This window comes from Salvia hispanica, chromosome 6, assembly GCF_029641045.1.
Source record: "Salvia hispanica isolate PSC_SH4W2 chromosome 6, Shi_PSC_v1, whole genome shotgun sequence".
NCBI lineage: Eukaryota > Viridiplantae > Streptophyta > Magnoliopsida > Lamiales > Lamiaceae > Salvia > Salvia hispanica.
In genome coordinates, this window is record NC_142697.1 from 37,678,305 (window position 1) to 37,693,186 (window position 14,882).

The following is a 14,882-nucleotide window of genomic DNA, read 5'->3' on the forward strand; positions in this document are numbered from 1 at the left end:
GTGTTCCTACTCACATTTTATTATAAAACTAATATATAAAAGTAGAACCCGCATTCCACTAACTTTTTCAACTCACTTTTCATTACATTTCTTAAAATCCGTGCCGAGTCATCATGGGACAAATTTTGGAGGACGGAGGTAGTATATGTTACACCAAAAAATAATTTTACTTCAATTATTTATACCAAATACGTCTAAAAAAATTTTGCACTAGCGACAAATTTAGTGTTGTTCTATATCAAAATTCAAAAATAAATTTGATGTATGATTGGAGACGTTTGTTACACTAAAATTAAGTTTCGATGTATAGTTAGAGATGGTCTAATTTATATACATATGATTGTTAATACCTAATAATTACCATCCACGTGGATATATCGTAGTGAAAAGATATATATATGCAGATATTTAATTTTTAGAGTGAATTACATATTTAGGTTCTATACTTATCACGACGCACGTTTGCGGTCCCTATACTTGTAAAATATCATATGCGGTCCTTATACTTGTACTTATGCACGTTTTAAGGTTCTTTTCACTTTTTAGCAATTTTTTTCGGACAAAAGCACCCCCAAAAGGATAGAGGGCAAATTTGTACACTATTTTATCTTCTTCACCCCCAAAAGGATAGAGAGCAATTTCTTCACTTCTTCTTCTTCTTCTTCTTCTTCTTCTTCTTCTTCTTCTTCTTCTTCTTCCTCCTCCTCTTTTTTTCTCCTCCTCTTTCTTTTACCTCTCTCGTCCTTCTCCAGTAGCACTGCCTTTCCCTTTTTTTGCTTTAGCACCTCCGACATTATGGGAACAATGAATAATCTCAATCATACCACAATATAAAAAAAAATGGAAAAGATTAGTTTGGATTAATGATCACTGGGCTATGATTGATTTGAAGGGCGTTGAATAAGAATGGTATTTTTGTTGGGATGTGATATCTAATGCTGATTTGTAGTGGAGTATAGTTTTGCGATTATAGAACATGTCCACAACTCAAATGTTCTACAATGTTTTCCAGGAAGAGGAAAAAGGAAGAAGGGGGGAAGAGAAAAAACAGTGTACAAATTTGTCCTCTATCCTTTGGGGGTATTTTTGTCCAAAAAAATGCTGAAAAGTGAAAAGAATCTTAAAATGTGCATAAGTACAAATATAGGGACCGCGAATGATATTTTGCAAGTATAGGGACCGCAAATATGCATCGTGATAAGTATAAGGCCTAAATATGTAATTCACTCTAATTTTTAAGGTACGGGAAACCGTTCAAACTAGAAATTTATTAATTTTGATATTATTTTTTAGTCGTGTTATATATTGCAGATATTCGCAGTAGTATATTGAAAGATGAATATTTTTCCTAAACCACAATATGCCATAGAGTTTTCAGCCGCATGTGCCACGTACGTGGTGGACCCAATAACGTGGACTATTAAACTAGAAACTTGTACAAGAAAAATACCTTAGAGCATAGCTAGCCACGGATGTCACGGCGGGCGTCGGATCGGCGTGCACGTCCGCCATTATGTGGGAGGGAGGCGAACATGGACGTCCGGTGCGGACACGGGAGATCCGCGGTGTTGCCGGGACGTCCATCGCGACGGCGGACGGACGTCCGATGCGATTTTTTATTTTTTTTTTATTTTTTATTTTTTACAAACTCTATATATACAACTTTATGAACTTCATTTCATTCGCACCACTTGTTTTAACAAGTTTCTCTCTCTCTACATTCACGATAAATGGAGCACTACGATAGTGATTCTCACGCCACGAGCGAGTCACAAACGCAGAATATTCCCTCGCCGTATATTTCCTCGCGAGTCGAGGGAAATGCCGGCGGAAGTGCACCGATGTTCGGGATGATGACCGGAATGACGACGATGATGCAGCAACCCCAAATGGCAGGGATGATGCCTGGGTACTACAATATGCTCGGGATGATGCCCAGGTACTAAAATATGCCCGAGATGATGATGCCCCAGATGCAACAGATGCCCCAGATGCAACAAATGTCGGGGATGTCTGCCGCAATGCCGGGGTCGATGCCCCAAATGCAACAAATGCCAGGGATGATTCCCCAAATGCAACAAATGCCAGGGATGATGATGCCCCAGATGCAACATGGATCCACTACCGCTGCATGAGGGAGCAGGCAGGGTATCCCCCAATCTCCTGGGGACAATTTCTATCGTCTCTATATGGATTTATTGTACAGTGATTCTCCCCAGCGTACTTCGCTGGAGACTCGTACGGCCCTGGAGACTCAGTTCCCTGGCGTCGAGATGTTCTCTTTTGAGGACTTGGGGATATCTTTGCGGACGTCGCCAGCCACGCAGCCAGCAGCGCCACCGGCAAGGACGCGAAGGGAGGGGATGAGCACGACCACTAGCTCGCGTGCGACGACCGATAGTGGGACGGGGGAGGAAGAAGGCAGCGGGAGAAAGAGGACCGTCTGGAGCGTTCAGGAATGCGTCGCCCTGGCAAAGGCATGGATTAGTGTAGTCGAGGATCCATACATCTCGGTCAACCAGCACATCGAGAGAATGTGGTGGCGCATTAGCCAAAACTACCTCGAATGGAAATCGGACGACGGGAAGCCTCACGATGCAGATAAATGCCGGAAACAGTGGGAGCGGCTGTGGAGACAACTCAGCCGATTTGCCGGCCTCCACCAGAAAAACTCAGCAACCAGCGGCATGACCTCCAAGGATGTGAAGCTTCTATCTCACCAGCAGTTCCCCAACAGTGAAAAGGGGTTCGGGGAGTTCAAATATTGGGAGGTTTATCTTGAGGTGGAGAATTCCCCCAAGTTTATGGCGGGTGTTGAAGCTGGGTGGCCGAATCAGGCGACGATCAACACCTCCGGTGAGTACAGCAGCAATGTCGGTTCCCACGAACTCCCCGAAGCCGAGGCTGAGATCCCGACACCTCAATCGTCTTCCTGCCGCCGTCGCCCAATTGGGCAAAAGGCCGCGATGCGGATGGCTAGGGGAAGTGCCAGCAGGTCCCAAGAGGTCCAATCGGAAGCTCCTTCCCTGATTAATCCCGAGCTCAACAATCTCTTCGAACTACAAATGACGCAGTTCATGATCGAAACAACGGACAAGTGGCATGCAGCGACGGATCCCACGTACAAGCGGATGTTGAAGGATGTGATCGACACTCTGAGGAGACAGTTGAGGCTGCCACCCCTGCCCGATGTTGACACCACCACCGGCGACGAGGACGACGACTCTTGCGACGGGGAATGAGACGTGGGGCGCCACTTGTCGAAGCTTCCACTTGTTTTTTTGTTGGTTAAGTTTTTTTTATAATGATTATGTACTTTTTTTTTAAAATAAAGTGGTTGCATTGAAATTTTAATTCTGTACATTGTTTAATTTGGTGAATTTGTGAATTTTTTTATTGTGGGAAGTCCGCGCGGAAGGGCGAGGGATGTCCGCCACTGTGCAGTGAGAAGTACTTTTGACGTGGCAGTATTGTGGGAGGTCCTTACTCCTTATGACGTGGCAGAAGGTGTTTTTGGGAAGTCCGTCGGGAAGGACGGGGGACATCCGCCCCCAATTGGAGATGCTCTTAATAAATTTTTCACATAACTTCAAAATTCAAATGAAAATAATAAATAAATTCAACCCATAACTTCAAAATTCAACAGCTCATACGAACATCTTTATTACTCCAATTTAACAAGAATTAGCAGGAAATTAAGCAACGTTGCACACGTGAAAGCATATTTCTAGAAGGTAGAAACTAGAAAGGCTATTAGTTTAAATTTTACTTATGCAATCACATTCACATTCGTATTCGCAATTATATTCCACTTGCTTCTGTCTAGACTTGTACTATGCCATAATCATTCATTTAGTAGTTTTGTAGATATTATAATGATAAATCAGCGATTAAACAAACCAGATCTCATTCACATGTAACATATATATATCGGACAATTTTAACTTGCCTGAGCCTAATATGTCATATTTCAATCATATACTGATTTTTGCATACCTTGAATATTTATAAATTATTGAATTGGTTATTTGTTAAAATTTTGCAACCACAATATTAATTTATTCTAATTTTATAATTAATCAAAATTTTGATGCTAATATAGCTTGATTACTTACGAATGTGTCTTATTGATTGTTAGTTAAACTGCGTCACATTTTAGACAGCAAACTGATATTGCATCATACTCTCTTCATCCTACCATAAGCGATGCTATTATTTTGGACGTGTGATTTAGAGTGAGTGTCCACAATAGGAGTGGACACTCTCCCCACCGCCGCGCCCGTTCTCCCACAGCCTCCCCACCGACGTGGCTCGCCGTTTCCATGCAATAGGGTGCCGCGGCCCGCGCCAACCTCTTCTCTCTCAGCCGCGGGCAAGCCGACTAGTCAGGCGCCTCCTGTCCGCCGCCCACCGCCGTGGCTCAAGTGGCCCTCACTATAGGGAGGTGCGGCGCCGCCGCGGAGTCGGCGGCCGCCGTGTCCTCCCTATTGTGGACACCCTTATATAATGATGTGTAGAGAGTGAAGTGGAGAGAATAAAGTAAAAAAAAAGAATGAAATAAATGAGGAAAAAGAAAATGAAGTTGAGCTGATAATGAAGTAAGAGAGAATAATTGTGCTATATTTTATAAAAAAAAACAACTCACTTTAAACCCTAAAAAGGAATAAGAGCTAGTTATGGTGGGACAGAGAGAGTATTGAACTAAATTATTTCAATTGTTGAATTGTTCTTTTTTTAATGAAAGAATATAATAGAAGAAAGAAAATGAGAAAAAATGTCACATAAGTAGTAACTTATCAACTTATCAAGTCATGCAAATGTTAAAATCTTAATTGATCGCAAAATTAGAACAAATCAAAAGTTTAATTATTTATTGAATGATTTTAAAGCTCATATTCAAAAACACAATTTTGGATTGATGAATGACGCTAGTATATATGGATAGTAGTGAAGGGACTCACAATGAGAAACGTCATTTATGTTGGGTATCAACAACAAATGCTTAACAATTAGTATTTCGCTAGGCATACGCTATTAATTATGCAATATTTTTACTTGTTAGAGGTCGATGAATATTAAATACTCCCTTCCAGGGAAGATGACCCCTTCCTTAGGCGGTATAGGATTTTATGCAGTTTTATTTTGTGTGTTGAGTGGAGAGAGTAAAGTAAGAGAGAGGGAATAAAGTAGAGATAAATGGACTTCCATTTTAAATAATGAGTCATCTTAGTTGGGACAAACCAAAAAAGAAAATGGGTCATCTTTAATGAGACGGAGGGACGGAGGGAGTAGTTGTTTATAATTTTATTCAAGCATTATGTTTCGAGTAGGGATGTCAATCGGGCCAGTCCACCGGGTTTCGGGCCGGTCCTACTCGGGTTATGGGTCAATCGGGTGCGGGCTAATCGGGTTGTGAATTCTTTCGGGTTATAAAAGTTCAACCCTAACCCTAAAAGTTCGGGTTTCGGGCTAGCCCAGCGGGCTAATCGGGTTGCTACCGATAAGATTAACACGCGATCAATCCAACAAATAATGATGAAAATTAGTTATATTCATAAAATGTAAATTATTTAATTATGATAAATTTGAGATATATACTCAAACTCAATCAAAAACATGATCAAATACTAATATTTGAGATATATCGTGAAATTTTAATGCATATTTTAGAAAATTAAATAATTTTTTTAAGTGAATTTGAAGTTTTTTATTTATTTATCAATTATTATATTAATAAATATTCAATATATAATTTGTATATTTAATATAAAAAATTGAAAGTTATTTTTGTAGTTACCAATGAAGTGTCAAATTAGGAGTAAAAAATAGAATAATAGAATTTTTATCGGGTTTTCGGGCCAGCCCATCGGGTTTTCAGGTCTGGCCCTAACGGGCCACGGGTTAATTGGGTGCGGGCTAATCGGGTTTTAATTTTATCGGGCTAGAAATTTCCAGCCCTAACCCTATAAATTTGGCGGATTATTCGGGCCAGTCCACGGGTTACGGGCTACATTGACATCCCTAGTTTCGAGTATTCAATCAAGTTTCATTTGCATTGAGCTCTTCACGGTGAATACACAATACAATGATACACTAACAAATTGCATAGAAATTGTTTTTTCAATACGAAAAAAAATGTCATCTACAACTGCAAGAGCTTTGAAATTATCATAATGAGAAATGCCCCCACTTGATAAGAAAAAGACAGAAACCATAATTAATATACTTTCATCTGTTTGAGAAGATCTTTTTATGATCAAAATACTCTTGTCCACCAATTAAATAAATTCTAAACTCAATAGTTGTTATATTTGGATTGAAATATTGAATCCTGTAGACCACTCAATTATCTTGAAGAAGGGGCAGTGAATGTCATTGTCTTTTATTAATTAGAAACTGGATTTTGACAGTTTTAATTATTTTATGTACTAAGTGTCTTGCTAAACAAGAAGTTGAGATATTGTATTCAACAATGAATAATTTGAAAATTACAAATATTTTATCATCTTTATAGTAAGAACCGAACCAGTATTATATTTAATTAATCACGGATATTTATGATGAATAATTTATTGAGTTTCTAGAAGAAAATGATGTGCCGGGAAATCAATTTCACCAAAATGAATAAATAAGTAAAGTGTTTAATTTACAAATAAGTTGTATTAGTAGTAAAGTACAGTTTACTAACTCCGTATTATAAGTTGTACTCACTCTGTCCACAATCAACATAATAGTATTATTTTCATGTTTAAGACAAAATTAGTTATTTTTTGATAAATTTCTCTTTCTAATTAAATGACTTCCATTCTCCCATTATTAATACACTGTCACTTTTTCACTGTTTTAATCTCATATTTTATCAAATTTTTATTAAAATTTGTAGGAGTGTTATCTAATTTTTTTTACCTATAATTTTGGGAGTGGGCATTGGGATAGTATGTAATTAAAAATTTCAAATAATTTTGTTGCTATCATATCAGTTGTCAATTGTAATAGTTTATTTGACTTTGGCATGAATTAGTATCGATTAAAAATCCACTTGGATGATAGAAAAAGAAAAGACTTATATACATCTAATCCATCCATATCAAACCGGTTTGGTGGTGAACTGGTGATAGTATTGACATAATTTACATATATATCTGTCGCTTAATTAATTACCGGTAATTTGATTGAAAATGTATAAAAATAAAAAAATTAATTTGTGCTACACAGTTTAACAGGTGTGAAAATGGAATATACGTGGATGACTATACATGTTTACTTGGGATCTTGCTAACTAGGTTTGCAACCATAAAATAAAATAAAATAAAATAGTAAGAAATTATATTTGACTTCTCAACACTACCTACAACAACATTGGACTTTCCAAATTATCTTAAAACAGAAGCAACACAACTCTATAGAATATAGAAAAGACCACGTCCAAAGTTTGACTTGGATGGAAGATTCTGGTATGGAATTCAAAAATGACACATGAACTCCAAGAATCAATCAATATTACATATGGATAAAACATCTAGAACTTAAGAGCACTCCCAATGGAGGTGGCGAATTCTCGGCGATAAATCGCCGATTATCGCCGAATTATCGCCGGCCATTGTGGCGAAGTCGGCGATAATTCGGCGATAATGTTACCGTTGCTTCGCCGAGTGGCGATTTATCGCCGGATTATCGCCGAGCGATCGCCGGCCACTGTGGGCGACGCTCGGCGATAATCGGCGATTTTTAAAATTTTTTTTTTTTTTTTTGGCCGAACGGCTATTTTATCCCACCCCTATAAATATTTCATCCTCTTCCTCCATTCATCACCCACAAACTTCATTCACACAAATTTTCAATCTTTTTTCTCTCCATCTTTATTAAATGAGTTCTGATTCATCGTCTCGTGCTCAGTCCGACGAGGAAATATCACATTCTTCTTCCGAAGAAGAGGTACCTCCCGCTCCCACCGGATGGGATGTAGCGGGTTTCGCCAACAACCCAATCAACAACTATATCTCCCGCTGCATACAAAGCGAGATCGCTCGAATGCAGCAGCCACCCCCCCAACGGCCAATCCGCCGGCGGCGCCGATACATCCCTCGCAACCACACTGGTGCGCACGATCGGCTGTTCGCCGATTATTTCGCGGAGGAACCACGTTATCCGGCAGATGTATTTCGTCGCCGGTTCAGAATGCGCCGCTCCCTCTTCCTGCGCATTGTTAATGCGTTGTCCGCGCGTTACCCCGAGTTCCGGCTCCAGCGAGACGCAGCAGGGAAGCCCGGACTATCGCCCCTACAGAAATGCACTGTTGCCATCCGGCAGTTGGCATATGGAGGGTCCGCCGACATGTTCGATGAGTATCTGCAATGCGGCGAGACGACTGGCAACGAGTGCCTGAAGAATTTCTGTCAGGGCGTGCGAGAGATATTTGGGGAGCACTACCTTCGCTCGCCGGACGCAGCTGACTGCCAGTTCCTACTGGATTGGCACTGGAGGACCCACGGCTTTCCGGGGATGCTCGGCAGCATCGACTGTATGCACTGGCAGTGGAAGAACTGCCCAACCGCGTGGCGAGGCCAGTTTACTACCGGCTACAAAGGTACGCATCCCACCATCATTCTTGAAGCCGTTGCCGACCAACGGCTTTGGATTTGGCATGCTTATTTTGGTATAGCCGGGTCGAACAACGACCTAAATGTTCTCAATTCCTCGCCCCTTTTCAACGAGCGGATCAACGGATTAGGCCCCTCCATCGAATTCACGGCCAATGGCAATGTGCATAACATGGGGTACTACCTGGCTGACGGCATCTATCCGCAATGGCCCGTGTTTCTGAAGACGATCAGATGCCCACTCGGAGATAGAAGAAGGTATTTTGCCCGAGCGCAAGAGTCTGCGCGCAAGGATGTGGAGAGGGCATTTGGGGTGCTCCAATCGCGATTTGCACTGGTAAAGGGTCCGACGCGCTTTTTCTACCAGGGGGATATTGCCGATATCATGTATGCGTGCATCATCATGCATAACATGATCATCGAAGATGAACACGAAGGCGTCCTCGACGTCACCAACGACCCAAGTGTTGCATCATCGAGTCACGGTGTCTCAACCGAGTCCGCCCGCCAGGGTGTACCGCACAACGAACATGAACGGTTCCAGGCGTTCATGGACATACACCAGAAGGAGGCCCATCAAGCACTACAACACGATATCATCGAAGAATTGTGGGCAAATAGAAACCGCGCCCACCGCCCTTGAATTTTTTTTTCTTTGAATTTTTTTTTTGATTTTTTATTTCCATTCGTGTACTTTTTTTTTTTTTAATTTTCTTCGTTGTAATGTGTACCCGTGTTTAATACAACGAACTTTATTACTATTTATTTGATTTATCTTTATAAATTAAATAAGCTAGCTTTATTATATATAAAAATAAAACAATTAAATTAGTGATGATGTAAAAATGAAATGTTGAGTTAGGGAGAAATAAGGGAGAAATAAGGGAGAAACCATTGTAGGGGTTGGCTAAAAACTGGGGATAAAATGTGATGCTGATGTGGCGCTGATGTGGCAGGAGTTAGGGAGAAATAAGGGAGAAATAAGGGAACTCCATTGGGAGTGCTCTAAGTGATTATTAACAATATACCTATATGATATATATTGCAGGCTTGTTATTTTAGATAATAACCGATTCATTTTTGGACACTGTAATTCAAAAAAATACAGCTAAACTGAATTTTCCTTTACATTATTGAACAATATAATGAAAATTTAAGTTCATTTTTATGCATTAATTGAATTGATCCTTTATGCAAACTTCATTTCATTGAGAACCTTGAATTCGCCAAATAATGAGTTCACCTTACGTATAATATATTGTTAAATGTAGTCAATTAATTACAAGAATATCTATTCTATTTTCCTCGCTTTGTATGATATCACCACCAACCCAATTAAATTAAGATCAATTCCTAGTAGTACTTGTTAACCTTACAATTTCATACTGATCTATATAATCTCTTCCATTAAGTAATTTATTCATTGAAATATGTGCCTATCAGTTAATTTAGAAATTTAAAATTTTAAAGAAGTCATCTACGTGCATGTGTCATTAAATAAATCCGTTGGGTGATATGTGCTGGAAGTTAAAATTTAATGTTGTAGGATGACGTGGTATGCATTGTGATCAGTTTTTCCCTCCCATACCGAATGATTTATTACTCGTTGAATAATTGTTGTTATTTTTTATTTATTTTGGCTTGATCCTAAAAAAAGGTCATTATTATATTAATAAAAAAAAATTTAATGGATTGAATCACATTCCAATAATAATACTTTAATTATTAGTTATCTAATTATTTCTCACTTTACTAATTTTACATTAAATTTTATATAATACATTATATTAAAACTATTAATAATAGACAAAGAGAGCATTATGATAAATTCTCTTACATTTTTGGGAAAACGAAGATATTGCTGATTCAGTTTACAAACTATATAGTATTATTAAAATTTGTTCAGGTTGCAAAATTATATTTCGAGATTAAATATGTATTGCATGCAATGATATTGAATCTTATAATTTAATCTTATATGGATAATTATGTGATAATTAATCATAGTTACTTCATTCCAACTAAAATGACATCACAATATGGATTCTAATTAGTCATAATAACCGAACAACGCCTTATCATCTGTAAATCATGTCTGACTCCTCTAGAAGTTCTCATATAACGATTTTAATCTATTAGGAGAAAATGACAATTTTATACTACAAAAAAATCTGAGCTATATTTAGCAATGTTAATCGAGCAATCTTGCTCAATTTGAGTCAGCTTTATCTCTGATTATTGGCTAGTTCGATTCAAATTAATCTGACTTACCCTCCTTCTCCTTCGTGCTCACATTTATTATAAACATTTTTATTCCGAATTGAAATGTCATTTATACCTTATGTAATTCGATATTCCCATTCCCCATCATACGAAACCAATGAGTACTATAGAATAGTAATATACTCCCTCCGTATCAGATAATTCGTCCCAATTTTCCATTTCGGTTCATCTCACATAATTTGTCTGACTTCACTTTTACCATTTTTAGCAGTGAACCTCATATTCCACTAACTCATTTATATTCACATTTTATTATAAAACTAATATATAAAGGTAGGACACACATTCCACTAACTTTTTCAACCCACTTTTCATTACAATTCTTAAAATCCATGTCCGGTCAAAGTGACCCGAATTATCCGGGACGGAGGGAGTAACTCATAGGCAGCAATAGGTGACCAGTGCCCATACAGTCAACCGTCAACCAATAGAAATGCCAAAAAAAAAGGGTAGTAAGTAGTAACATTATTAGCAGCGCAACGCGCAATCGATTTTCGTCACACTTTCGTTGTATTGTTTCCGTAGTTCCCAAACAAACTTACTTTATTGAAATAGTATAATCCAAGATTTAACACATGCTGACAAATATGATTTCACATTACTCACCTTGTTTATTCAATTTTGGACACCACATAATTATGCATTTCACACCGCCACACTATATATACATACACACCCCTTTCCTTCACTCCAACATCATTCTCTCTCTCTCTAAAAAATGACCAACAATATCTACTCGGAGAAGGAAATCAGCGACGATTTGTACAATCAATTGAAAATTATGGAAACCCAAGAGGATTTGAAGCTCCGTGAATTTCAAAATACGGAGAATTCCGATGAGGAAGAACACGAATTCGACGACGAAGAAGAAGAAGAAGAAGAGGAATTTTCGTTTGCTAGCGTAGGGGACGACGCGGCGGCGATCTCGGCCGAGCATGCCTTCAGCGACGGCCAGATCAAGGCGGTTTTCCCCTTGTTTGATCAGAGCTTGCTCCTCTCCGGCGACGGTGACTTGCCGGAAAATCTTCCGACGCGGCCGCCGGTGAAGAAGGTCTTTGTCGAGACCAGCGATGATCAGATCGCCGGCCCCTACTGCGAGTGGTCCAGCCGGAAGGCGGTGGAGGCGGCGCCGGAGAGCTGCAAAAAGAGCAATTCCACCGGATTTTCCAAAATCTGGCGGCTCAAGGAGATCACGTGCCGGTCGAATAGCGACGGAAGAGACGCCTTTGTTTTCCTCAACGGAAACCACGCGCCGCCGTCGACGGCGCCGGTGGATAAGGCGGCGGCGCCACCGCCGGAGACGGTGAAGAAGAGCGGGAAGGAGAAGGAAAAGAAGAAGAAGACGGTGTCGCCGCACGAGGCGTATTTGAGGAGTAAGGCGAAGGACGAGGAGCGGCAGCGGCGGTCGTATTTGCCGTACCGGCCGGAGTTGATGGGGTTTTTTACGAATGTTAACGGCGGATTAACGAGAAATGTTCATCCGTTTTGAGGGATTAGTTTTACTGTTAATTTGTTGGATTAAGGATTTTTATTCTTTTATTATGTGTTGGTTGACCGTTATTGGTTATGAAATCTCTCCGCGTTGAATAATGAAATGTAAATTAAATATGTTTGTAAATACACATTTTTGTACTACTCCTACTATATCGGTATAGTATTTGATTTTTACTTATTACTAGTAAAATGCCATATTTTGTCACAGCATTTGGTCTTCATTTTAAAAAATTTAATAGTAGAGAGTTACTAGCAAATTGGTTCACAATATCTATCAACTTTTTATATAGTAGTTTCGTCAGGCTAAATTCTAAAAAAGCAACTGAAATGTGCAGACATCATGCACTTTTGAATTTGTCATATCAGGAGATTTTTTTTTAAAAAATGTAAAACACGGTGTATTTATTCAGTTAGAAATCGTAATATAATTGAAAAAAAAAATCAAATTGCTAAAAAACAATTTTTTTTAGAAAGAATACATACAAACTGAAGGAGTATAGTGTACTACACGTTTATCCTATATTGACAACAATTTTAATTTTAGCAAGTTTTTGTTATTTTTCATCAATGTACTGATTTAGAAAATGTAAGCCAAATTAGACGTCACGAAATGTTATAGTAGTATTATTTTATTCAGACAAATTTTAGAACTTATTTCGGTGAACTGAAGCCATCCATAATGGGGCGGACGATGTGAGAGCCATCGTCCGCGGACGAAGCGCGTCCTCCGAGCTTCATTCGTCGCATCGTCCGCCACTGTGGCATCACGGACAATGCGACTGACGATGCGATGCGTTTTCGGTTATTTTTTTAATTTTATTCAATTTTCAAAACCTATATATATCTCTCACTTTTCACCTCATTTTTCACTCCTTTCACTCTCCATTTCACACTCCATTTTCCACATTTCAAACAAAATGAATCCCGGAGATTACCCAAGTCCGAATAGTCCGATGTTCGATGGTGGTGCACGGTGGCCGGGTACAGAACCCGATGAATATCGGCCCTTCAACACCAACACCCAGTACGATCCCGATTTCAGCATGGACTCGTACGGGCTGTCAAACATGGAGCCTTCTCCCACCCGCACACCCGCCCCATCTCGCGGCCGCTCGTCCGCCGCCGCCACCGCTGACGCCTCTGGCTCCGCGACCAAGAAGAGGTGGCCCAAGGCAAAGAAGTTGCCGCTTACCGCGGTGAATGAAGAGTTCGCCCCGGGGAGGACGAACTACCAGCCGGAAGAATCCATCTTCTTGACGAGGTGTTGGATTGATATTTCAGAGGATCCGGTGTTCGCCAACAACCATAAGGTTACTGCGTATTGGGAGCGCATCATCGAGAAATACAACGCGGCCAAGCCGCCGGCCGCCTACAAGCGCCGACGAGAGCCGCTCCGCAAGCACTGGAACCAAATAAAGAAACAAGTCAATTTTTTGTTCGCGGGGGAGTACGAGAAGTGCGGAAGGGAGCAGGCCAGCGGCGAGAGTCTCGCAGATGTGCGCGACAAAGCAATCCAGTCGTACACGTCATTTTACGGCTTCAAGCACTACCAGTCCTGGGCGCTCTTGAGGAGAAGCAGAAGTTCGTTGGAGGTGTGCTGCCCGAATAGACAGTGGCGAAGAAGAGGGTGACGAAGCGCACCTTCAGTGATTATACAAGCAGCGAAACCATCCGATGTTCGAGGATGAGAGTTCTAGCACACCGATGTCCTCTCGACGTCCCCCTGGCATCAAGGCTTCCAAGGGCAAGGGCAAGGCGACATCCTCGTCCGCGCGCCATCTGACCAGCCCCCGAGCCCGACCCCGAGCGCGACTTCGGCTGCAGCACATGCCTACATGGATTTGGTGGCCTCCTCCGACTATAGGACGTTGTTGGACACGCACAACGCCCTCATGCAGGCGACCAACCCGGCTCAAATCGAGTCCTCCAGCGAATGATCGATGACCACAGCTGCAAGTTGGGACTATTTTAGACCAGCCTCTTTTTTTTTATATGTAGTGCATTTTTTTTAAAATTTCTAATTTTGTAGTAACTTTTTTTTGAATTAATTAAATGTAGGATTTGACTTAATTGTGTTGTTTTTATTTATTTATTTTGCTTGATATATTTGCAAACATAAATTATATAAATATAAAATAGAAGTAAAATGCTTAGGGCAGTGCTTAGGGCGGGCTATAGTCCGCTCCATTGCAGGTGGAAAGGGCGGAGGATAAAATGCTGATGTGGCGGTGCATAGGACGAGGCTTAGGACGGGCTATAGTTCGCCCCACTGTGGATGCCCTGATATTGTTGAGATTCGAAACACAACTTAAACAATATTAAGCTTTGTTTTGTTTTAGTAATTTATTTTTGTTGGATGAGGACTTTATCTCATTTGCATCAATGTTGTAACTAAACGAATAGGTTTAGTATTAAGACCAAATAAATATTTAGGATAGGAGGCCAATGCTCTTCCGACATAAACCTACCATTCCAAATTTTATAAAGAAATAGGGGAATTGTCAT

General features: G+C 40.2%; 1 protein-coding gene across 1 annotated transcript; it reads left to right on the top strand.

Moving 5' to 3' along the window:
• The first annotated feature begins 11,568 nt into the window (after nt 1-11,568).
• On the top strand, nt 11,569-12,584 carry LOC125206790 (uncharacterized). Its single transcript, XM_048106012.2, has one exon. It carries the CDS (start codon nt 11,602-11,604, stop codon nt 12,370-12,372), a length of 771 nt encoding a protein of 256 aa, XP_047961969.1. The 5' UTR covers nt 11,569-11,601; the 3' UTR covers nt 12,373-12,584.
• The last annotated feature ends 2,298 nt before the right edge of the window (nt 12,585-14,882 follow it).